The 26050-nt window shown below is 44.2% G+C and overlaps 1 protein-coding gene and 1 pseudogene across 2 annotated transcripts; one reads left to right on the top strand and one right to left on the bottom strand.

Moving 5' to 3' along the window:
- The first annotated feature begins 629 nt into the window (after positions 1–629).
- On the top strand, positions 630–1597 carry LOC308520182 (migration and invasion-inhibitory protein-like; annotated as a pseudogene). The gene has a single exon. The product of its transcript is annotated as a migration and invasion-inhibitory protein-like (transcript).
- Positions 1598–17780: 16183 nt separating this feature from the next.
- CD70 (CD70 molecule) lies at positions 17781–21382 on the bottom strand. The gene is made up of 3 exons (XM_081093077.1): positions 21216–21382; positions 20394–20427; positions 17781–18278 (listed from the first exon to the last, which is right to left on the bottom strand). The coding sequence occupies exons 1-3, from the start codon at positions 21372–21374 to the stop codon at positions 17890–17892; spliced, it is 582 nt and encodes a 193-aa protein (XP_080949203.1). The 5' UTR covers positions 21375–21382; the 3' UTR covers positions 17781–17889.
- Positions 21383–26050: the final 4668 nt, after the last annotated feature.

Below are 26050 nucleotides of genomic sequence, written 5' to 3'. Positions count from 1 at the left end.
CACCTCTCTGGTATCGGTGAGAAGTGCCTATAACAGTGGTCGCCAACCTTTTCGGACCTCACGGACCACCAGTGGTCCGTGGATCACCAGTTGGCGACCGCTGGCCTATAACATTTAGCAGTCTGCAGCCATCTAGAAAATCCTACCTTCCCTAAACCAAGGGATTAAGAGTAAATAATTTGCATTATTCATCCCCAGCCAGAGGGTAAATAGCGAAAATCATCCTACTCAGGGAGACTGATAGCAGAAATCCAATTAGTATCATTTTCTGACCACACCCAAGGACAATTGAAGGTAAGCCCCTGAATAATACATTTAATTAGATAAATGAATCTAAAGTAAGCTAATACGGAATTTGCTTGATCCTTTTCCAGTGTATTAAAAAGAAAAAAGGCAAGAGAGGCTAGGCCGGGGATAGAGTGGGGTCGGGGGGAAAGGCTCGGTTGGAGGCCCTGGCGTGTGCCCATGCGGGGTTCGGGCCTGCGATGGGAAAGGGAGGAAAAAGGAAGAATGGGCAGGAGAGAGGAAAGAATTCCTTCAGGAGCCTGGTATCAGAGCTGGGTCTGGAACTCAGCCTACAGCCAGCCGGGAGTCAGCGACATCCGACACAGGCTGTAGGAAGCCAGATGATGGTGGAGACCAAGGACCTGGTGCAGCTGCGGCAGCTCAACCTGGAGCTTCTGAGGCAGCTGTGGGTTGGGTAGGATGCCGTGCAGCGGTCGGTGGCCAAGGCAGCCTCAGAGACGCCTTAAGTGGCCCGGAGAACCTCCTCGCCACGGGATGCCAACCAAGGTGACTCCTGCGACATGTCCTCTCCTGGCGGGGCCAGCGAGGGCTGATCTCTCTCCCACCTGTCAGGGAGCCCCTGAGCCCACTGAAGCCCTGCATGGCACCGTTGCTGGCCACCTCAGACTCGAATGACTCAGAGCGATCAGCAGAGCTGGACGCACAGGCCCCAAGGTCCATCCAGGCTCAACAAAGCTGCCCAAGCAAAGAGTGACCTTCAACAAGGAGTCTCCAGTGCCTGAGAGGAGCTGGCGCCTCAGACCCTACCTGGACTATGACTGGATTGCAGGGTTTCTGGACAACAGCTCGCCCATCAGCAGCAAGCCCGAGGCCTTCTTCTGGAAGCTGCAGGAATTCCGGGACACCAACAAGGAGTGTATTCACAGTGAGCCCGAACCCCAGTTCCCAGGCCAGCAGGAGAATGACAGTGCCCGGGAAGACCACGAATGTGTGTACTGTTACCGTGTCAACCAGCATCTGTTCCGGGTGCCTTCGGACCCTGGTACCCCCTGCCGCCTGTGCAGGACATCCTGGGACCAGTGGGGCCCCAAGACACTGGCAGAACCAGTGCAAGTCTGGGTGAGCATCCCACAGTCCATCCTGGACCCACCCCACCGCTACCGCATCCACAGGCAGAAGAGCTTCGAGGCCTCCAACACAATGGCTGCCCCGGCACTGTCTGCTGGGCTGGGACATTCTCCCTCCAAAATCCAAGAAAAGCTCTGGTCGCCAGAGCCTGGACCTCTGGTCCTGTGTCACCTCCGAGGCCCAGCACCAGAAGCTGTTGGCCAGCTCTTCCCACCTGGCCTAGCCAGTGAGGTCCCAACCCCCACCCCTATCTGGCCAGAACCCCAGGCGAGCCAACCCTGCCCGTGCACCCTGGTTGAAGACCTGAGGACTGGCCAGTTGGAGGACAATGCTCCTGCCATCACCTCTAGCCTCTTCCCTCTGGCAGGGGTGCCCATGAGAGGGGAGCCTTGCCCGGCCTCAGCTAGAGGTGGACTCAGGCCCCACCCTCCTAGGTGGGGCTGGTGAGTAGGCCCAGGCCTGTCTCCTTCCTGGGCTCAGAAGGGCTGACGGGTGGGAGGTAAGGGCACTCTGTCTGGTGTGTTTGGAAATAAAGCTCAGTGCTATCTGCACCTCCAGAAAAAAAAAAAGGAAAAAGTCTTTTATATATGCTCTCTTAGTCAAATAAGCTTGACAACCTTCCCAGGTTTTGAATTTTAAGAAACTTTTCCTGACATAGAATTGGCTTTCAGTCATTCTAATAGGCCCAGTTTGCCCTACAGAAACATTACAACCACTGGGGTCACTCTCTGCATCAGACCAGTGTTTGTTCCTCTCGCACTGAGGGAAGTTTACACAGGCAGTGCAGAAGATCTCCTCAGTAAGTGTGATAATCCGACAGACACATGTGGTCACGCATATGTGCGCACAAGCAGTAGGAAGTTAAATCCGATAGGATCACCCTGGGAAGCACATGTAGCAGGCAATCTCCACCTTGCCCTACACAGGAGACATCTTATGAGGGCCCAAACAAGAGGGCACCGGTTGCTTCTTTATTCTTTTTGCCTTTTCAGATGGGGCACTCCTTATCTACCACCAAGATCAGCACCCCTCTGGATTGTATACTGAGGAGCTGGGATTCATTTGATCCACAAACCCTGAAGAGAAAGCGCATGATCTTTTGTACTCAAGCTTTGCCTCAATATAAGCTTGCAGATGCAGAGACATGGCCCCCAGAGGGATGTATGCACTATAATACAATCTTGCCATTAGATCTTTTCTGTATGAGGGAAGGGAAGTGATCTGAGGTCCCATATGTTCCGGCTTTCTTTGCCTTAAGAGACAATCAGAAATTGTGTCAGCAGTACAAAATCAATCTCTGGTTCCAGGAAGCATAGACCTAAAGGGGTACCAGAGAGTCAGAAATCCCTAACGAGTTGACAGGGCTTAGTGGCCCACCAGATGCACCTGAGCTATTGTGTCTTCCTTATCCAGGATCCCCAGAAGGACCAGTCCCACCTAGATCCAAGGGGAATTGGCCACCCAGGTCCCCGGCTATCCTTTGCCCTCTCCAGGCAGTGTCAGGGGGAGAGTTCAGATCCACCTGGGTCCAGGTATTGTTTTCCTTACAGGACCTAAGAAAAACTAATATAGATTTAGGAAAGTTTTTCAGATGACCCTGACAAGTGCATAGCTGTTTTTCAGGGACTGACACAAACCTTTGATTTATCAATGAATGTTGTAATGCTTCTTTTGAGTCAGACACTCTTGAGATCAGAGAAGTGGTCAGTCCTGGTAGATACACCTCAGCAGTCTGGGGATGAATACATCTTAACAAATGCCAGTGGGGTCCCCCATGATCAGATTGATCACTACCCTACTGTCCAACAGAAAGCTGTGCCCCGGAAAGACCTTAAATGGCTTGATGATGAGCTAGCAGATTAGAATAGAAAACATTTACAGGTTTGTGAGATTCAAGACTTAATGAGGTGCCACTCCAAGCCCTTGAACGACTCTAAATTGTCAACTATAGACCAAGGGAAGGATGATAATCCCTTGGTCTTCATGGACAGACTCAAGGAGGCTCTGACAAAATACACTTCTATGTACCCAGACTCTGTTAAGAGCCAACTTATTATTTCCTTTTTATTGAATTTATTGGTGTGACACTGGTTAACAAAATTACACAGGTTTCAAGTGCACAATTCCACAATACATCATCTGTATACTGTATTGTTTGTTCACCACCCCAAGTCAAGTTTCTGTCCATCACCATTTATCCCCCATATGCCCTCCTCCACCTACCCCACAGCCTCCCCTTGGCAATCACCCCACTGTTGTCTGCATCCATGAGTTTTCTCTCTTTTTTTTTCTCAGTCTTTCCACTTTACCACCCAGCCACCCGACTCTCTTAAATGCTGTCAGCCTGCTCTCTGTGAGTCTATCTCTATTTTGCTTGTTAGTTCAGTTTGTTCATTAGAGTCCACATATGAGTAAGAATCATATGGTATTTGTCTTTCTCAACTGGCTCATTTCACTTAGCATAATGGAAAGACAACTTATTAAAAGACAAATTTTTTACTCAGGCGGCACCACACATTAGGAGGAAATTACAAAAATTGGTAATTGGCCCTGAGAGTATCTTAGGCAACTTCCTGACAGTAGCCATTTCAGTCTTTGACTGAGGAGGGCGGGGGCGGGAGCCAGGAGGGACCAGGTGGCGCAGGAGGCTGCTACGCGTGAGCCCAGAGCCATAGGTTGAGCAGCCCTCCACAGCCTGTGGCGTTCTCAGTGCACAATTTATAATCTTCAGAGCTGCTTCTGGACCAAGAGGAGGCTGAGGAGAGGAAGGCCAAGGGAAGGGAGAAAGCCACAGCCTTGGTTGTGGCGCTCCAAGATGCTAACGTCATCAGTCAGAGTCTCAGGGGATATGGGTCTCCCAAAGTTACTTGCTAAAACTGTGGCCAGCAGGGGCATGTCCAGAGGGACTGCTCATGGGGAAACAGGAAGCACCCCCTATAAGCCCCTATCTGCAAGGGGAACCACTGGAAGTCAGACTGTCCAAAGGGGCGCAGGCCTCCACGGGCCGATCCTGCAATTTAGATGATCCAGTAGCAGGACTGACGGGTCCTGGGGCCTTCCTAACTGGCTCCAACATGGACTGTCGTCTCCACCAGGAGCCCCGGGTAAGCCTGACTGTTGAGGGCAAGAAAATTAATTTCCTCCTTGACATTAGAGCCACCTTCTCACATGCCTTCCTGATTATATCAGAAAGTCCAACTCCCCTATTGGGGCGAGACATCTCGGCTCATTTTGGTACCACCATATACATGGCACAAGAACAAGTACTCTACCTACCATTAGTAGAAACTAAAATGGATCCCAAAGCGTAGGCTACCCAAGGTAAAGTTAGTAGAGTGGTTAGGGCCACCTCCACTCAGATACATCTCAGGGATTCAGCTTCCTTCCCACATCAGAAACAGTATCCCTCAAACCAGAGGCAAGGACGGGATTACTATAATAGACAATTTGAAGGCCTAAGGCCTGGTAAAACCTTGTAACAGCCCATGTAACACTCCTATTCTGGTGTTCAGAAGCCCAATGGGGAACAGTGGTCTTGTCCAAGACCACTGATTAATTAATAAGGAAGTTATCCCTATACATCCTGTGGTTCCTAATCCTTATAGTTTATTGTCCCAAATTCTAGGAGATACTAAATGGTTTACTGTATTAGATTTCAAGGTTGCCTTCTTTTTGTATTTGGAGATCCCTCAAATCAGTCCACCCAACTGACCTGGACTGTTTTACCCCAGGGCTTTAGAGACAGTCCCCACTTCTTTGGTCAAGCCTTACCTCAGGATTTATACCAGTATGACCACCTACAGACCAAAGTATACAGAGGTCACTAGATTCATGGGCTCACATGGAATAGCCCTAGACTACATTCTTGCCAGGCAGGGTGACATATGTACTATTGCCAATGCTTCCTACTGTATATATATCAATAACTTTTGAAATAGATACTAGAACACAGGATATTCTATTCTTAAACAGGCTGTGAAATTAAGGAAACAAGTATCATGTTCTCTATCTCCTAAAATTTAGGCCCAAATCCGTAGTATATTTCCCTCATTAACCTCATGACTTTTCCTCCTTTTAGGAACTCTGGCCTGCATGTTCCTAGAATTATTGTTTGGCCCTTGTATACTCAATTGTCTAATTCAATTTATAATCTCTCATCTAGAATCCATCAAAGTACCAATAGTCATGGAAATGGAACCCCAAATGACAGCTCCCATCTTCCATGGTCCCTTAGATCATCTGCCTCTGATGGAGCCCCCAAAACTCTTGCATTGTCCCTCTTCAGCTGGAAGAAGCCAGAGCAGTTGTCGCCCCCATTCCTAACAGCAGTTGGGGGTCTCCAAATCAGAGTGGAGAATGAGGAGATAGAAGAGCTAGGTAGTCAGGGACGGAACCATGGGGGGAGGAAGTAGAACCAGGAAACCCAGCTGGTAGGAGTTACTAAGGTAGCACAGCTGGGCAGGGAAAGAAGAGCCCTTGGGAGACCTGAGTTTTAAAAATGTATGGGTATTGCTAAGACAGGCAGCTTGCATATAATCAATCACAAGTCAGTGGGCATGTAGCCAATGCCAAGGATGTTACTAAGGCAGAATTATTTGAAAGAACCAATCAGAAGCTAGCAAGCATATATCTACCTCTAGACAAAGAGAAACTCTCTTTCCTCTTCTCTCGCTGGTGTGCGGGTTTCTGGCTCCTATTGCAGGGGATATTCTCCCCTGCGCTCACATGGCTTACAGCCCCGTGGCCCTTCACACATGGACTAATGGGTTTTAATTAGCTTGGATGCTGAACTACACCTGGCTGCAACATGGAACGGAAGCTCTGGACATTGGCCTGTTTTTGGAATCCCAACTGCACCTTTTCCAGGACTGGCTTCTCTCAATAAACTTTGCTTCAGTTAACCACTTTTGTCCATGAATCCATTCGTCGATTTTGTGAGATAATGAACTCAGACCTGACCAATACATTTTGGTTTCAGCACCATACATATAACATAATCTAAGTAGAAAATGCACCTGTGTTTGAATTAGCTATTTTCAATTTTATTAGAGTCCAGACATTGTAAAATTACATGTGAACATGTAGATTCTTTCCAGGAGAAAAGAAAAAGATTATGGGATGGTCTTTTTTAAACTACTTTTTCTGGGGGTGGGGGGAGAGTAACAGTTTGGCTGAGATATAATATATATTTACAAACCACTTAATATGTACAACTCAGTGGCTTTTACTGTTTTCACAGTCATACAAACACAATAGATTCTAGAGCATTTCATTGCCTCTCCAACAATATCCTGAGCTCTTTAGCTATCACCTCCTCATTCTCTCTTCCTCCCTGGCCCTGGTAATTCCTAATCTATTTTTTGTCCCCATGGATTTGTCTGTTTTGGCTATCTCATTTGTGTGTATGGCTTCTGTCACTGAGCATCATGTTTTCAAGGTCCATTCACAAAATACCAATGGCATATTTCACAGACCTAGAACGAACGTTCCAAAAATTCATCTGGAATAAAAAAAGACCCTGAATAGCTGCAGCAATCCTGAGAAAGAAGAACAAAGTAGGTGGGATCTCAATACCAGATATCAAGCTGTATTACAAAGCCACTGTTCTCAAAACTGCCTGGTACTGGCACAAGAATAGATCAATGGAATAGAATAGAGAGCCCAGAAATCAACTCCAACCAATATGCTCAATTAATATTTGACCAAGGAGGCAAGAACATACAATGGAGTCAAGACAGTCTCTTCAATAAATGGTGTTGGGAAAATTGGACAGATACATGCAAAAAGATGAAACTAGACCACCAACTTACACCATACACAAAAATAAACTCAAAATGGATAAAAGACTTAAATGTAAGATGGGAAACCATAAAAATACTAGAGGAATCCAAAGGCAACAAAGTCTCAGACATATGCTGAAGCAATTTCTTCACCGATACATCTCCTAGGGCAATGGAAACTAAAGAGAAAATAAACAAATGGGACTACATCAAAATAAAAAGCTTCTGCACAGCAAAAGAAACCATCAACAAAACAACAAGAAAGCCCATTACATGGGAGAACATATTTGCCAATGTTATCACCTATAAGGGTTTAATCTCCAACATTTATAGGGAACTCATACAACTTAACAAAAGGAAGATAAACAATCCAATCAAAAAATGGGCAAAGGACCTAAATAGACACTTTTCAAAAGAGGACATTCAGAAAGCCAAGAGACATGAAAACATGCTCAAAATCACTAATCATCCGAGAGATGCAAATCAAAACAACAATGAGGTATAATCTCACACCTGTTAGAATGGCTATCATCAACAAATCAACAAACGACAAGTGCTGAAGAGGATGCGGAGAAAAGGAAACACTCGTGCACTCCTGGTGGGAATGCAGACTGGTGCAGCCACTATGGAAGACAGTATGGAGTTTCCTCAAAAAGTTAAAAGTGGAACTCCCATTTGACCCCATGATCCCACTTCTAGGAATATATCCCAAGAAGCCAGAAACACCAATCAGAAAGGATATATGCACCCCTATGTTCATAGCAACACAATTTACCATAGCTAAGATTTGGAAACCGCCTAAGTGCCCATCAGCAGATGAATGGATTAGAAAACTGTGGTATATCTACACAATGGAATACTATGCTGCTATAAAAAAGAAGGAATTCTTTTTTTTAAAAAAATATATTTTATTGATTTTTTACAGAGAGGAAGGGAGAGAGATAGAGAGTTAGAAACATCGATGAGAGAGAAACATCGATCAGCTGCCTCCTGCACATCTCCCACTGGGGATGTGCCCGCAACCCAGGTACATGCCCTTGACCGGAATCGAACCCGGGACCTTTCAGTCCGCAAGCCGACGCTCTATCCACTGAGCCAAACCGGTTTCGGCAAAAAGAAGGAATTCTTACCATTTGCAACAGCATGGATGGAACTGGAGAGCATTATGCTAAGTGAAATAAGCCAGTCAATGAAAGAAAAATACCACATGATCTCACTCAGTTATGGCTAATAAAGACCATTATAAACTGATGAACAAAAATAGATACAGAGGCAGAGCAGCATTGAACAGACTGTCAAACTATAGAGGGAAGCCTGGGGTGGGTTGGGGGTGGGGGTAAGAGATCAACCGAAGGACTTGTATGCATGCATATAAGCATAACCAATGGACACAAGACACTGAGGGCTAGGGGAAGCCGGGAGAATGTCAAGGGGCGGGGGGGGGGGGAGGGGGCGGGGAAAGGAGACATATGTAATACTCTTTGTAATAGTTTAAGCAATAAAACAAATTTAAAAAACAAAAGGTCCATTCATGCCGGAGCCTATGTTGGTGCTTCTTTCCTTCTTACGCCTGAATAATATTCTATTGTAAAGGGTGTCCCAAAATTCACACAAGAAGTAATTTTGATAGAAAACACAGGTTTATAATTAATAATTGTAATTTTTTTATTCACTCATAAAGTATACAGTATAGGGTTATGTATGGAATAGCATATTGGGTAAATGGCCTCCACGGCTTTGCTGCCACATACAGACTCTTTTGTTGAAATTTTCCATGACAGTTTTGCATAAATGTGGCTGAATTTCGATGAGGCTCATTTTCATCTTGATGGCTTGGTTAATCGACAAAATTGTCGCATTTGGGGTTCAGAAAATCCACGAGTGATTGTTGAGAAACAAATCATCCACAACATGTCACTGTTTGGTGCGGATTTTGGACTGGAGGCATCATCGGACCATTCTTCTTCGAAAATGCGGCTGCTCAGGCAATAACAGTTAATGATGCTCGCTATCGCGACATGATAATCCAGTTTTTTGTGCCTAAATTGCAAGATATGGATGTGAACGACATGTATTTTCAACAAGACGGTGCCACATGCCATACAGCTCTAGAAACAATTTAATTATTGCATGAGTCATTTCCTGGTCGTGTAATTTCCTGTTTTTGTGATCAGAATTGGTCACCCAGATCATGTGATTTAACACCGTTGGACTTTTTTCTTTGGGGTTTTTTGAAGTCTAAGATTTATACTAACAAGCCCACGACCACCCATGCCTTGAAGGAGGAAATTGAGCGCTGTATCAACGAAATGCAGCCACATTTATGCAAAACTGTCATGGAAAATTTCAACAAAAGAGTGCGTATGTGCAGCAAAGCTGTGGAGGCCATTTACCTGATATGCTATTCCGTACATAACCCTATATTGTATACTTTATGAGTCAAAAAAAATTTATAAACCTGTGTTTTCTTTCAAAATTACTTCTTGCGTGAATTTTGGGACACCCTTTATGAATGTAGCACAATTTCTTTCTGAGTTCATCAGTTAATGGAGATTTGGATTGTTTCCTCCTTTGGGCTATTATGAAGAGTACAGCTACATATATTCATGTACAAGCATTAATCAGTTTTGTATCTATTAGCAAATTTATTTTAGGGTTTCTTTGATCTACTGTATAAATTGTGTCCCTTGAATTTGAATCTGCCTTACCAGTTCCTTCATTAATGAATGAACAGAATAAAATCTTTGACACGTGTTCATTTCATAATTGTATGACTATCATGGTTTTCACTTTTTGAAAATTGTACCTGAACACTTCACTGAATGCCACAGGTCCTCTCCTGTAGCCCTTTGCTACAATGAGAACAAAAACTGGGGCCTGGTAATTGCTTCCTTCCCTAGCCCATGCAGGCTGTGGCTAGTCCTAGGGGCCCACACCATTCCTGGCAGGTTCCCATAACCTGCCCAAACTGTTGAACATTGTACTTTGTCTACACATGGTGGAGGTGCAATTTGCTTCCTGTCTGAATCTGACTGACACTGTAGGGAATAGTTTTGTTTGATCATTTGTTATGGTGTTTTTTTCAGATTCCACATATAAGTGAAAGGATATGGTTTTGCTTTTGTCTGACTTATTTCACTTAGCAAAATACCCTCTAAGTCCATCCATGTTGTTGCAAATGGCAAGATTTCATTCTTTTTCTTGGCTAAGTAATATTCCATTGTGTGTGTGTGTGTGTGTGTGTGTGTGTATCACATCTTTATATCCAATTGTTTATGGATGAGTAATCTACATTGCTTCCATATCATGGCTACTATAAGTAATGCTTTAATGAACATAGTGGTGTATAGATTTTTTTTTAATTAGTATTTTTATTTTCTTCTGATAAATACCCAGATTTGCTGGGTCATATGGCAGCTCTATTTTTAATGTGAAACTATTTAAAAAATCTCTCTATATAAAAGGCTAAGTGTCCCTTTGACCATGTGACCAGTAGCTATGACAAACACTCACCACCAGGGGGGCAGATGTTCAATGTAGGAGCTGCCATGATGTGCACTGGTCAGCACCACTGACCTGACACTAACAAACCAACACTCAGCTTACCCCAAGTGGGACACAGCCCCTGCCACCACCCTGGAGCGACATCCCACCAAATTGCAGCCAACGCTGCCAAGATCCCATGGTGCAAGATGCGGCCCACAGCCCAGCCCAGCCTGGAAACAGTTGCTGTGGGTGCCGTGTAATGATGTCACGTAGCCACGCCTGGCTTCCTCTCCTTAGAGCAGTGGTTCTCAACCTTGGCTGCACATTAGAATCACCTGGGAATCTTTTTAAAATTCTGATTTCTGGGCCTCATCCTCCGGAAATTCTGTTTCTTTGTTACTAATGTTGTGGCCCCACCCCATAACAAAGAAACAGAATTTCCAGAGGATGAGGCCCAGAAATCAGGATTTTAAAAAGATTCCCAGGTGATTTTAATGTGCAGCCAAGGTTGAGAACCACTGCCCTAGAGACTAGCCTCCTTGGAGTTTCTTCAGCCCAGGAACCTGACTTGCTTTATAGCCAGGTGCAAACATTTTACACTTTAACCAATTGTCTGTTAAGTGTTTTCACGTGCCTCATCTCATTTGATCCTCACAGAAGTCCTGGCATAGGCAGATAGGAGACTCAGTAGAAGCCTATTTTCTTTTCATTAGCCGGAAAATGGAAATTTAGAAAGTTTAGAAACATGACCCGACTTAAAAGAAGTAAGAAATGGTGGACCTTGAAAATGACTTCAGGTTTTCTCACTGTGCAAAATATAGTCAAACACTGCTACAGTTAAATATTTCACTCTTTGTTCTCCCTGCACGATCTACAATAATAATCTGCTTCATGTTGATATTTACTGCTGTGTTGCTGACAATTACCTGAAAGAGAAGTTGGGGAGCTTACCTGGACTGGAAAAAGTTTAGCTAAATCAGAAAGCAGGTCTAATTAAGCAAGTTTATTCTATATCTATAAAAGGCTAAGTTGACTTGCGCGTGCACGATACATATAAAATTCCTGCTGGCGCCAATTGCACGCATGTATTTCAATCTGTCATTGTTGATCGTGAATTTGGTTGACACATCTATTATGGAGAAAGGGCGAATAGTGATATTAAAATATTTCTTCTAATTCATTTCCTTTCAATGTACATGAATCCGTGCACCAGAACACTAGTAAAAACATAATAGTTGTCGAAAAGGTTACTTATAAACTTTATCTCACTTTACTTATTTAATTCACTTGTTCTTAACAATCATGTTTAGACTACTTGTGAATGTTTCATGTGAAAAATGAATAACGAAACCTGATTCCAAAGTGGAGTCGGAGAAGCTATGGAGGGAGAGCTTCCATGCCTGTACCACTCACCTCAATTTGCATTGTCAGCAGGAAGGAAGAAGATTCCTACATACCTCAGTACAATAGACCTTCCACCATTTGCAACCAACAAAAAGGTGCCACCTCTACTCTTGTTCTCCTCCAATGACTTAAAAAAATATATATTTTTATTGATTTCAGAGAAGAAGGGAGATGGGGAGAAGGATAGAAACATCAATGATGAGAGATAATCATTGATTGGCTGCCTCCTGCATGCTTCACACTGAGGATCAAGCCCAAAACCCAGGCATGTGCCCTGACTGGGAATCAAACCCTGACCTCCTGGTTCATAGGTCAACGCTCAACCACTGAGCCATGCCAGCCAGGCATCCTCCAATGACTTTTTGTTCTAAACAACCCTCCTCAATTTTCTTCCCCAAATCGAAAAAACTGACCTTCTCTTTGTCTCTTTAGACTTTCCTATAGTCCACCGTAGTCTGCTTATCCTGAATTGCAATTCCTCTGCCATTCCTGAATAAATATATTTTGCTTTTCTTAAATACAATTGCTTTTTGCTCAGTTTAAGGTTAATATTACTTGATTACTAGAACTGGGAATCCAAAGAAACCCCCCAATCACTCTGAGGCTGCTGAGCAAACAGGTGCTGATACCTACAGAGCAAATCGAGCCCACCCAAACCTTCCTTCAGTCCATGACAGTAATGACCCCTTAATTTGCCCTGTACGTAATTTTTCCAGAATCCCAAATGCCACTGCATGCTTAAACTGTTCTGTAGGTTCCTCTTATAAGTTTAGAAAAATAATCCACATACCCTGTCTCTTGCTTCAATTTAACCCAACATTGGAGTGGGAAATCAAAACCCATCTCATCTACACTAATAAAAGAGAAAGATGCAAATTGACCATACCTTCATGATGCCCACCAGTCAATCAGGAGTGAGTATGCAAATTAACCCAACAAAGACGGCAGGTTAATTTGCATACACAAGCGCCAAGCAGCTGGGGGCAAGGCAGGATGCTTGCACTGTCGCCATGGTGACGACGCAGGTGTTCCACACCATCCCAGCTGCTCTGGGCCTCTGGGTAGCGTGGGAAGACGGAAAGGCGACTCCGGGCTGGAGCAAAAGCAGAAAGGTGGCTCCAACCGGAGCAAAGGTGGTGCTGGCAGCCAGAGGAAGGAAATCTCATTCTTGCATGAATCTTCATGCATCGGGCCTGTAGTATATATATTGGATGAGCAGCCAACATAAATCAGACTATTTGCAGGTTTGCTGTCAGAGCCACATATCTGGGTAGTCTTTTGATATGTAATAATACAGTGTTTGAGCCTTGGCTGAATATTAATACTTACTAGTAGCTCGGTGCACAAAATTTGTGCACATTAAAAGGGAATTAAGTAGCGGAAATATTTTAATATTGCTATTTGCCCTTTCTATATAATAGAAGTGTGAGAGGTGAAAGGAAATTAGTAAAATGTATATGAAAATAATATATAGATTTATTAGTAAATAAACAGTAACAAAAGGTTATAACAACAACAGAAGCATGTTATAAAAATGACAAAAGCATGATATGAAAACAACAAAAACATGACATAAAAACAACAAAAACATGATATAAAAATAACAGTGATGCAAACAATGACTGATAAAGTGATTCAACTTATTCTAATATCTCCCAGTACACCACATTAAGAGCGTGAAACACTTTCAGCGTGCTTGACTAATTTCCCTTGTGATGAAATATTTACAACTTTAACTTTAACATCACACACTCTTTGAACTCGAGAGAAAGCAACATATAACTGACCATGTGCAAAAACGGGTTCAGGTAGGAATATGCCTACTCTGTCTAGACTTTGTCCTTGTGATTTATTAATAGTCATCACAAATGCTGGCATCACAGAAAATTGTCGTCAAATCAATTTAAATGGGAGGCCAGTGTCAGATGGGGACAAATCAATTCTTGGAATCAGAACAACCTCTCCCTCTGCAGATCCTGCTAATATTTCAGCTTCGATAATGTTAGGTCATAATCTTTTGATAATAAATCTGGTACCATTACAAAGACCCCATTTAGTATTAAGATTTCTCGATAGCATGATGATTGCACCCACTTTCAATTTTAATTTATGACATGGCATTCCTGAAGGAGTAATACTATTAAGAAATTCAATGGCAAAATTTCCCTTTTCAGTATCATCTGTGGAATCAATGGAATCATCACTCAAATATGTGTGAAAATCTCCATCAAGTATATCCAAAATTTCTTCATTTACTTTTTGAATGTGCTCATTTTTTGGACAAAGAATTGCACATTTAGATATATTTTTAATATTATCTATAGATATAGTATTTCCAAAGGTAGCTTCAATAATAGATCCATTACAAATCTTTTCACAAGGGATTTCAATAATATCCATTTGTAAATGAAAACTGCTATCAAGTTTGCCATCCTCCAAGTTTTATTAACCATCCACTATAAGCAGAATCCTCTGATCTCATATTTGTGTGAGAGACAACTTTCTGAAACATCCCCAAACATTGCAGTACTTTAAACCCGTTTGTACTATGGCTGATCCCATAGCATGTGGTACAATACTGAGACATTGTTAAAAATCCCCTCCAAGAAGGAGAACTTTCTCACCAAATACAACATTCAAATTTCTTTTAGTAATCTGTCTATGGCATTTATAGCATGACTGGATGCCATGGTGCATTCATCAATAATGAGAAGTTGGGCCTTTTTAATAGTTTTAGCAACTTCACTGCTTATATTGAGTCTAGAAATTGAAGTTTCATTTAGTGGAATGGGTAATTTATGTTGGGAATGAAAGGTGCTTCCACCGAGAAGTAAATTTGCAGCAATTCCTGTAGACGTTGTGGGTAAAACAGTAGTACCATGACCTCTAATATAATGTATTAAAACTTTATAAAGATATGCCTTCCTGCTCCGAGGGCCGGTTCCTGCCTCAAACCTCGCCTTCCTGGGAAACAGCTCAGGAAGTGTGCAGCTGTAGCTAAGAGGACCCAGGACTCAGTGTGGCCACGCTCCGAGGGCTGGTTCTTGCCTCAAACCTCGCCCTTACTGGAAACAGCTCGGGGAGTGCGCAGCTGTAGCTAAAAGGACCCAGGACTCAGTGCAGCCATGCTCCGAGGGCAGTTTCCTGCCTCAAACCTTGCTGCCCTTGCAGGAAACAGCTCGGGGGAGCGTGCAGCCATTTCCAAGAAGACCTCTGCAGGACTGACTTCCTTCCAGTTGGTCGAGCCTCGGTTGTGATGTTACACCCAGGGTTTTTATATAAATAGATGAGGCAGCCCTATGTTCACCAATAAAAAATTTTTAATACGTTTTTGTTGTTTTTAGAGAGAAAGGAAGGGAGAGGTTAGAAACATTGATGAAAGAGAGAGAACTTCCAGGAAAAACATGATTCTATCTCCTATCTCCTTGAAAGGGCATTTTCCCCTCCTGTGCAAAGAACATATGCACAGAAACCTCTCTTTGACATTGGGAGACATTGCTGATTCCACTGCCAATGCAATGGCTACCCAATCAAGATCACTTGACTTCTTAGCTAAAATGTGTCTAGACAGCAGAATAGCTCTTATTTGCTTGCTGAACAAGGAGGTGTATGCAAACACTACTTGTTGCATTTTTAAAAGTATATTTTTTTGATTTCAGAAAGGAAGGGAGAGGGAGAGAGTGATAGAAACATCAATGATGAGAGAGAATCATGGATCAGCTGCCTCCTGCACGCTCCACATTGGGGATTGAGTCCACAACCCAGGCATGTGCCCTGACCTGGAATTGAACCCTGACCTCCTAGTTCATAGTTCAATGCTCAACCACTGAGCCATGACGGCTGGGCTATTCGTTGCATTTGGATAAAGTCCTCTGGGGAAGTAGAAACTCAACTACATAAAATTAACAAGCCCATTGGTTATGATAAAAATTATGACAGAGACTTGAAGCTGGACATCATAAGTCAGGAGGGTCTGTGGGAGGGGCTAGGGCTTAGGGGAGGAGTTCGCACACTGTGTTATCGGGAGAACTGTACAGGAAGAACTCTGTGCTCACAACAAAACTCTGGCTGTAACCTGAACTTCCTTCTTTAAGTACTTCTCCATCTTTGTCCAGCTCAGTGTGTGCAGGCGGCTCACCATGTCTGCCCACACACTAGACTACAATCCCTCCATCCCAGTGAATCATTTTTGGTGACGGAATACCTAGTTGATTCTGTTTTTCAGTGGACAGTTACAACAAATTTCACCTGACTCTCCATAGTCCTTTGATTTGCTGAGTTGGCAATCTTTAGATCTTGGTTTAGAATGAATCATCATACAAACTGGATTTGTCAGATTGCTTTCAATTTTTTTAAATATAATTTTTTTATTTATTTCAGAGAGGAAAGGAGAGGGAGGAAGAGATAGGAACATCAATGAGAGAGAATCATTGATTAGCTGCATCCTGCATGGCCTCCACTGGGGATCGAGCCTGCAACATGGGCATGTGCCCCAACATGGAACTGAACCAGGACCTCCTGAGCCACACCAGATGGGCATATTGCTTTTAATTTTATTTTTCATAATCATTTAAAAATTTTACTTATTACCTTTGAGTCTCTGCAAACATGATACAAAAATAGAGTAGCCCTAGGCAGTTTGGCTCAGTAGATAGAGTGTTGGCCTGCGGACCAAAGGGACCCAGGTTCGATTTCGTCACGGGCACATACGTACGTACCTCAGTTGCAGGTTCCTCCCCAGCCCAGGCCCTGGTTGGAGCGTGTGCAGGAGGCAACCAATCAATGTGTTTCTCTCGCTTCGCTGTTTCTGTGTTTCCCTCTCTCTTCCACTCTCTCTCTAAAAATAAATAAATAAATAAATAAATAAATAAATAAATAAATAAATAAATGGAAAAAGTATCCTCGGGTGAGGATTGAAAAATAAAAATTAAAAAATAGAGTGATGATAGCCCAGTGCTTCAAGATGACTTTCAATGCTTACACTTAGACAAAATACAAACTTAAACTAGAAAATGCCCAAAAGCTCCTTCTTCTACCTTCCTTGTTGCTTAAATGTGGCCTCTATGGTTGCCAATCACTCCCTGGGCATGATTCTTGGGAAAGGTCCTTCCTGGCTCTGAGGGACACAGAAAGGAAAAAAAGCAGTTGATAAAAAAAAAAAAAAAGTAAATAAATACCCAGACACTGATCAGGAATGTTTTCAAAGAAAGCTCTTGATATGAAGGGGGAAATGTGAAAATACCATCTATCTCAATTTGCAGAGCAGGAAGAAAGACATTCATTCATAGTTTATTTAAAACAAAACAAAACAAAACAAAAACCCCAAGTGCCACCTACAGTCAATGAAAAGCTGCTGTTCTTGTGCTCCTGCAACGTGCTTTTTTTTTTTTTTTTTTTTTTAAAAAAACCCGTTAGACCAAAAATCAATAGAATAAACACTGACATTGAGCAAGAAACCAAATATGACAGCATGTTTCCTGTGTTAGCTTCCACCTATATTTAACCCTGAAAGCCCAGATGACATCTTTAGAAAGAAAGCTGAACCGTGTCTGGGCTTGCCCCTAGAACAGTGGTTCTCAACCTTGGCTGCACATTAGAATCAGGATTTTAAAAAGATTCCCAGGTGATTCTAATGTGCAGCCAAGGTTGAGAACCACTGCCCTAGAAGGATGGGGCACCACCTGTTTGTATAATGAAGAGGCCTTACAGTATAGAGTTAATGCTAAGGAAAGAAAGGACCATGCAACGAAGTATATATTTTATTATAAATCATATTTAATAGTGTGTTAAACAGTCAACGGAAAAAACAATCTCTCCCAAAAATCTGAGTGAGGAGGTATAGCATTCAGTGGTGCACCCACTGAACCCCAAAAAAAGTCTCATCAGAATTTTGGGAGGGCAGCAGAGGCAGCGTAAGGTTGGTGCAGAGGGTGTCCCCGTGGGCCAGGTATGTCAAGCGCTGGGAGGAGACAGTGCAGCTGAGGTGGAAGTTGAGACGAAGCAGGCTAACGCTGCGCGCCACTGGGGAGCAGATGCCCACCGCCAGGATGGCCCTGCGGGACACAATGTTCTTCACCGAGGAGGAGCAGTTGGTTAGTGTCACCTGGATGTGCAGCCTATAGATGCCATCACGCTGGACACGCAGCTGCCCATTGTCCAGCTGTGGTCCATGCAGGAAGGAGCGGCCCAGTTCTGGGCCCCCCTGCCAGTGCAGCCTGGGGTCCTGCCGCAGTCCTGGAGGCAGAGGGTTGGGGGTGGAAGGACGGCAGTTTAGGGAAACTGAGGGCTGTCAACTGAATGTCCAAAATTTTTATGTTGAAACCTAATCCTCAAGGTCATGATTTTAGGAGGTGGGGCCTTTGGGAGTGATTAGGTCATGAGGGTACAGCCTTTCTGAATGGGCCCTTATTGATGGACGAATAGATTAAACATCATCTACACATATTCACACACACACACACACGCACACACACACACATGAATATTATTATGCCACAAAAGAGAAGGAAATCCTGTCATTTGAGACAACATGGATGGATCTTGAAGGCATTATGCTAAGGAAAATGAGCCAGACAAAGACAAGTATCATACGACCTCACTTATACATGGACTCTAAAAATAAACAAAACAAAAACCCAATGAACTCATAAATTGGTGGTTACCAGAGGTGGGGGTACAAAATGAGGGAAGGTAGTTAAAAGGTACAAACTTACAATTACAAAAATGTCCTGGGGCCCTAGCCGGTTTGGCTCACTAGATAGAGCATCGGCCTGGGGACTGAAGGGGCCCAGGTTCGATTCCGGTCAAGGGCATGTACCTTGGTTGTGGGCACATCCCCAATAGGGGGTGTGCAGGAGGCAGCTGATCAATGCTTCTCTCTCATTGATGTTTCTAACTCTCTATCCCTCTCCCTTCCTCTCTGTAAAAAAAAAAAAAAAAAAAATCAATAAAATATATATTAAAAAAATGTCCTGGGAATCTTATTACAGCATGGCAACTATGTAGATATCCTATATAATAAAAGCCTAATATGCTAAGTGTCCAGTCATCTGGTCCCTCCCTTGTTGGTCAATTTCCCGTGTCCCTCCCTGGACCTGATCACGCACCGGTGGGGTCCCTCAGCTTGGCCTGCACCCTCTTGCAATCCAGGACCCCTCAGGTGATGCCAGAGAGCCAGTTTCGGCCCGATCCCACAGACCAGGCTGAGGGACCCCACTGGTGCATGAATTTGTGCACCAGGCCTCTAGTTTTTAATATAATAATACTGTATTGTCTATTTAAAAATTGCTAAGAGAGTAGATCTTAAAAGTTCTCATCACAAGAAAAACAGCTGGTAACTACGTGAGGTGATGGATGTTAACTAGACTTATTGTGGTGATCATATCACAATATACACAAAAATCGCATCATTATGGTGTACACCCGGAACTAATACGTTACATGTCAATGATATCCGATTTAGATAGAGAGAGACCCCAGAGTCCACCAGGTGAGGGAGGACACAGCTAATAATACGTAAGTGTGTGGTGTGCTCTTATCATAGCCTGGACAGCAAATGGCCTGAACAAAAAGGAACAGGGGTTCCCACACCACAAAATGAAATGAATACAGCCCTCAAAATGTCGGGGCTGGCAGGAGGAGGGTTACAGAGAGGGTGTGAGGAAACCTCCTAGCAACTCCCTCGCTCATCTCCGGATCCCCTCACTTGATTTTCCTTTGAAACATCCTACATGTGCTTTCCTTGGCACGTTACATCCTTTTCCGGAGTAGAAGAAACGGCAGGGCTTTTTTTGTCTGTTCTCTTCCTGATGGTGGCACCCAGAACAGTGCCTGGCTCCCAGCAGGTGCTCAGCTATTTGTGGAACGAAGGGAGGAATGCTAGCAATTGCTATTAGTGGGTTTTAGTTGTTTTGGGCTCTCTCACGGCAGAAGATAAAATGTGAAGGGCAGAGGGAAAGAGTCAGGCAGCACACACCCAGGATCACACTCCCCTGTCTCTCTCTCTTTCTCTTTCATTCTCGTTCTCGTTTTTTTCTTCCTCTCCCTTTCTATTTATTATTTCTCTCTCCCCTATTTTCTTTCTTTCCCTTTCTCCTGGTGTGAATCTTTCTTTCTTTCTTTCTTCCTTCCTTCCTTCCTTCTTTCCTTCCTTCCTTCCTTCCTTCCTTCCTTCCTTCCTTCCTCCCTTCCTTCCTTCCTTTCCTTCCTTTTGTTCTCTCTCTCTCCCTCCTTCCTTCCTTCTTCTCGCTCTCCCTTTTTCTCTTTTTCTCTTTCTCTCTCTCTCTCTCACACACACACATGCACTCACACAGAGACACACTCACACTTTACCCTGTTTACCCATTTCACCTGTGTGGTTCAGCTGGAGCTCAGCTATGTCCCACTGGAAGAAAAGAGAAAACAGGGCAATCAGAGCCCCTCTTTGCACTGCCCACCCTGCTCTGCCCCCTTTATTTCAAGGGGCTGACTTGTGAATTTTATAAAAACACATACACATACACAACCTCGTGAAGAGGAAGTAGGTTAGAATTAACCTGGAGCATAAGAAATAAGCCATTAAGAACTTGACTTTCCTGGACGTAACGCTGAGGTGGGGTGGGATGTACACCTACCTCTCTCCATTGCAGAGCCCCCTGCCCAGCCCCCGAGGCCATCCCTGTGGCGGGTATCCTGGGCTCTTAGGTGAACAGGTGGGGTTCCTCCTGTCCGTGCCTGTCCCCCACCCCAACCATCCCTTCCAGCTTTGTGAAGCCCCCAGCAGCCTCTGAGTCAGCCTGCTGGGGGAACACCGAAGCCAGTCATTCACTGTCTGCGACAGGTCCCATGTACCTTTCCCAGCTGCAGCCAACCACCGTGGGATCCCCACACGGGATTTACCTCCTGCAGGCCCTGTCAGCCTTACCTCCCTGCTCCAGGCTCTACCTCCTGCTGACTCTTCCCAACCAGATTTCTTTTCCTGGCTGATTTGAACCATCATTCTGGCTCTTTCTTTTTGTTGTTGTTGGTAATCTTTCTGTCAGTCTGCTCTCCAGCTGGTCCCCCCCCCCCCCCCCCCCCCCCGCCTCTGATTCTTTTCCTGGTTAGCCATCTGCCCTCCACACCCCGCTAAGCCAAGCCCCACCCGAAGGACCCCAAGGTGACTGGTGCGAATCTCCTTCATTCTCGATTTACCTCAGGTGGCTGGAGCAGCTGCTGCTGTGTCAGGAGCAGGCAGCATAGGACGCAGAAGATGATCAGGCCGAGAAAAGACAGCGGTAAAACCACCCGCAGAACAGGCGCCATGGGCAGGTGGCGCAGCCGGCGGGCACAGCCTTCCTCCGCCATCTCCATGGTGCCTTCCGCCTGCGCAGGCGCCTGGCTCAGGGTGGAAATGAACTTGAAGGCTGGGAGCTCAGTGGCCCGAGCCTATGATGATTTGTCAAGGACTCACCACGCCCCGCTGTGGGGAAGCCCCAGCCAAGGGGCAGGACTTGTGTTCTCCCAAGTGCAGGGAACTTCCCGTGGCCTCTCAAGGCCCCTCGGACCAGGGAGGTGCCTGTTTTCCATCTTCCCATGCTCACTCTCCATGCTCACCTTCCACTCATTCAACAACCCTCCATTGGAGTATCTACTATAGACCAGATTCAGTGCTGGGCACTGGGGCACAGCAAGCACCCAGATGGTGGGAGTAGAGGAGGGGATCCCCCAAACAGCCACGTGTTCCTCTCCATCTTCCCAGCCTCCCTGGCAAGTAGTGGGGCCACACCATATGGCTCACCTGCCCAATAGGAACAGTGGTTCTCAACCTTCTGGCCCTTTAAATACAGTTCTTCATGTTGTGACCCAACCATAAAATTATTTTCGTTGCTGCTTCATAACTGTCATGTTGCTACTGTTTTGAATAGTAATGTAAATATCTGATATGCAGGATGGTCTTAGGCGACCTCTGTGAAAGGGTCGTTCGACTGCCGAAGGGGTCGCGACCCACAGGTTGAGAACCACTGGAGTAGAAGGAGATGAATTGTCCCTTCCTGTCTTATAAACACCTCACATTGCCCTTCAGTTCTCTCTTCCCCTTGGTCCTTGGAGTCCACCTGTTTTTTTTTTGTTTGTTTTTGAAATATATTTTTTATTGATTTTTTACAGAGAGGAAGGGAGAGGGATAGAGAGTTAGAAACATTGATGAGAGAGATACATCGATCAGCTGCCTCCTGCACATCGCCCACTGGGGATGTGCCTGCAACCAAGGTACATGCCCTTGACCGGAATCGAACCTGGGACCTTTCAGTCCGCAGGCCGACGCTCTATCCACTGAGCCAAACTGGTCAGGGTGAGTCCACCTGTTTTTGTTGTTAATCCTCACCCGAGGATATATTAATTTTTTTTTTTAAATTGATTTCAGAGAGGAAGGGAGAGGGAGAGAGAGATAGAAACATCAATGATGAGAGAGAAACACTGATTGGCTGCCTCCTGCACGCCCCCTACTAGGAATCATATGCCCTGACCGGGAATTGAACTTTGACCTCCTGGTTCATAGGTTGATGCTCAATCACTGAGCCACGCCGGCTGGGATCAAGGATATTTTTTCTATTAATTTTCATAGAGTGGAAAGGAGGGAGGGAAAGAGGGAGGGAAAGAGGCAGAGTGTGAGTGTGTGTGTGAGAGAGAGAGAGAGAGAGAGAGAGAGAGAGAGAGAGAGAGAGAAGCATTGATGTGAGACACATTATTGCCTCCCAAATGTACTGCAGGCAGATGGAACCTGCAACCCAGGTACATGCCCTTGACCAGGAATTGAACCTTTGGTGTGTGGGTCAACATTCTAACCACTGAGCAACACTGGCCAGGGAAAGTCAACCTGTTTTTGATGGCTGTAGTGTGTTGAATAGTGTCTGCCTCTTCCAATTTGTGTCTTTCCAGAACCTTGGTGTGTGAATACTTTGGGCAGTGTGGTCTTTGCAGGTGTAATTAGGCCAAGATGAGGTCATAATGCATTAGGGTGGGTCCTAAATCCAATGATTGGTGTCTTTGTAGGAAAAGGAGAGGATACACTGAGACAGAGGCAGATGGCCATCTGACATCGAGGCAGAGATTGGAGAGATGCATCTACAAGTCAAGGAATGCCAAGGATTGCCTCTGCCAACAGAAGCTAAAAATAGAGCCACGATCAGCCAAGACTGATTTCCTTAAGATTTACCAGAACATAACTTAGAAATTAAGCCATGAAGAAGTGGTTAATATCCCTTAGAAAAACAAAAAAAATATGGGCAGCCAGGTTATAAAAAGCAATGCAAATGCATTGGAACACAGTCTCATTCTTATTCAGAGAACTGAAAAGAGAATTGGAGGCTGAGATTTGGAATGGATCCATTTGGAGGCACAGTTTGGGGAAATCAATCAAGATACCAAAATATACATCACCTTCCACCCAGCAATTTTACTTCAAGTTTATTTTATTAGTGCACTTGCATGTTGTCATAAACACAGATGTCACCACATAAACATTCAAGGGGTGTAATCTGTAGGAACAAAGACGGGGGAAAAACCCCGAATCATTTGTTAGTCAAGATGAAAGCTCTGGCCAAACACCTAGCAGGTGTCTCCTTTTATGACACACTTGACAAGAACCACAGCCTGGGTTTTCCGAGTTTTGTATGATAGGGTCGATGCCCCTGGGCTGCTCCATCGATCAATAATTCTCTACACCGTGTAGTTCTGTGAAGGGTGGAGGTTCTGAAAGCAGAACTGGCCGAGCCTTTTATTCAAGAGGCTGCAGAGAAGGGATGAAGTGACCTTTTCTCTCCCTGGTCAACGACATCCCTTCACTGTCTCTTGACTACTTCTGAGAAGTCAGAGGTGTCCGGGGAGGGAACTGAGGGGAGAAGCCCTGGGAAGCTATCTGAACACAGGAAGTAAGATCACTTTCCTCCCGAGGGAAGCCTCAAGCCCACAGGGCTTATTTTTGGCTGCCTTTCGCTCTGCCCAAGGGCCACTCAGAACCATTCACACCCACCCACCTCCTGAGAAGTGAGAATAGCTTGGAGGTGCCAACGTGGCGCTCCTTCATGCCTCCTTTGCTGTGAATATTCCCACTGGCCAGAGAGCTATGCCCCTTGGTGAACCGGAAGGAGACAAAGGCCCCTTAGCTACAGCCCCTCTCCCTTAACGAATATCATGCCTCCCGCTTCTTGGATTTCAGCCAGGAGAGGGGGCATCTGAACGCCCCGTTTTAGCACCAATTTCCCCTACCTCATCTCTATCTCCTCGCTAGGACTGGAAGAATTTGGATTTTCCCCATTTTTCCAGGGTAAGGGCTTGTATGACTCAGAGGCCAAAAGATTAGATTCTAAAGCTAGTCAACCTAGCAGGGTGAGGTGAGTGACACTCAGGTACAAAAGCAAGGGGGCACCCCAAAACTCAGTAATCAAGTAAAATAATATTCTAGTGTAATATTTTTATTTATTGATTTATTTATTTATCTTCACCCAAGGATATTTTTCCATTGATTTTTAGGGAAAGTGAAAGAGAGGAAAAGGCAGAGAGAAACATCGATGTGAGAGAAACATTGATTGGTTGCCACCTGCAGGAGCCCTGACCAGGGACCAAGCCAGGGAGGAGCCTGCAACCAAAGTACCTGCTCCTGCATGGAATCAAACCCGGGACCCTTTGGACTACAGGCCAATGCTCTATCCACTGAGCCAAACCAGCTAAGGCTAGTGTAATATTTTAAAAAGTCGATAAATTATTGCCCAAAAATGTGCAGGATGAGCAAAATATCAAAATGGTTTTTATGGGGTTTCTATTTTTTTTTTAACTGATTTTTTTTCTTGTGATGAGAACATCTAAGATCTACTCTCTTAGTAACTTTCAGTGTTATCAACTATAGTCACTGTACTGTGCATTACCTCCCATGATCTATTTATTTTACAGCTGGAAGTTTGTACCTTTTGACCACCTTGACCCAAAATGTTTAAAGAATGGATCTGACCTTGCACTTACATTGCTCACATTGCGTTCTTTACCCTAATCCTGAACCTGGAGCTTAAATTTGAATTCTGGCTCCATCAGTTACCAGATGTATGACCTTGGGCAAGTTACTTAACCTCAGTTCCCTGGAGGTAATAATGTTAATTACCTCATAGAATTGCTATAAAAATTAAAAGAGTTAATATTTAGACCTGGCCAGTGTGTTTCAGTAGTTAGAGCACCAGCCTGTTCATCAAAGGGTCTTGGGTTTGATTCCTGGTTAACAGCATCTATGTGGGTTGCAGGTTCAATCCCCAGTCCCAGTGGGAGCAGTCTCTCTCTCTCTCTCTCTCTCTCTCTCTCTCTCTCTCTCTCTCTCCTCCTTCCTCCCTCTCTCTAAAAATCAGTGTAAAAGGCCTACCTCAAAAAACAAGAAAAACTGGTAATAAATTATCTAACCCTACAACTTAAAGAATTATAAAGAGAGCAACAAGAAAAGCCCAGAGAAAGCAGATGGAAGGAAATAATAAAGATCAGAGTGGAAATAACAACACAAAGACCAAAACAACAATAACGACAACAGAAACACAAAACAAAACAACAAAATAAAAGCAATACAAAAGATCAATAGAACCAAGAGTTGGTTCTTTGAAAAGATAAACAAGATTGATGAACCTTTAGCCAGGCTCACCCAGGAACAAAGAGAGAGGACCCAAATAAACAAAATCAGAAATGAAAGAGTTGAAGTAATAATCAACCCCACAGACATACAAAGGATTGTAAAAAAAAAAAAAAAATACTATGAACAACTGTACTCCAATAAACTGGACAACCTAGACAAAATGTACATATTTCTAGGAAAATACAATCTTACAAAACTCAATCAGGAAGAATAAAAAAACCTGAATAGGCCGATAACTACCAAGGAAATTGAAGTAGTAATAAAAAAAACTTCCAGCAAACAAAAGCCTTGGTCTGAACGACTTCACAGGGGAGTTTTACCAAGTAGTCAAAGCAGAACTAAAACCTATCCTCCTCAGACTATTCCAAAAAATACAAGAGGA

This window comes from Myotis nattereri, assembly GCF_964212035.1.
Source record: "Myotis nattereri genome assembly, chromosome: 5".
In the NCBI taxonomy this organism is placed as follows: Eukaryota; Metazoa; Chordata; class Mammalia; order Chiroptera; family Vespertilionidae; genus Myotis; species Myotis nattereri.
This window is presented reverse-complemented; position numbering and strand designations above follow the sequence as displayed.

Coding starts and splice junctions, on each gene's coding strand:
- CD70 (XM_081093077.1), bottom strand. CDS start 21,374: ATGGAGATGGCGGAGGAAGGCTGTGCCCGCCGGCTGCGCCACCTGCCC. Junction 20,428..21,215: donor AGCTGCTCCAGCCACCTGAG/GTAAATCGAGAA, acceptor CTTTTCTTCCAG/TGGGACATAGCTGAGCTCCA. Junction 18,279..20,393: donor GCTCCAGCTGAACCACACAG/GTGAAATGGGTA, acceptor CTCTGCCTCCAG/GACTGCGGCAGGACCCCAGG.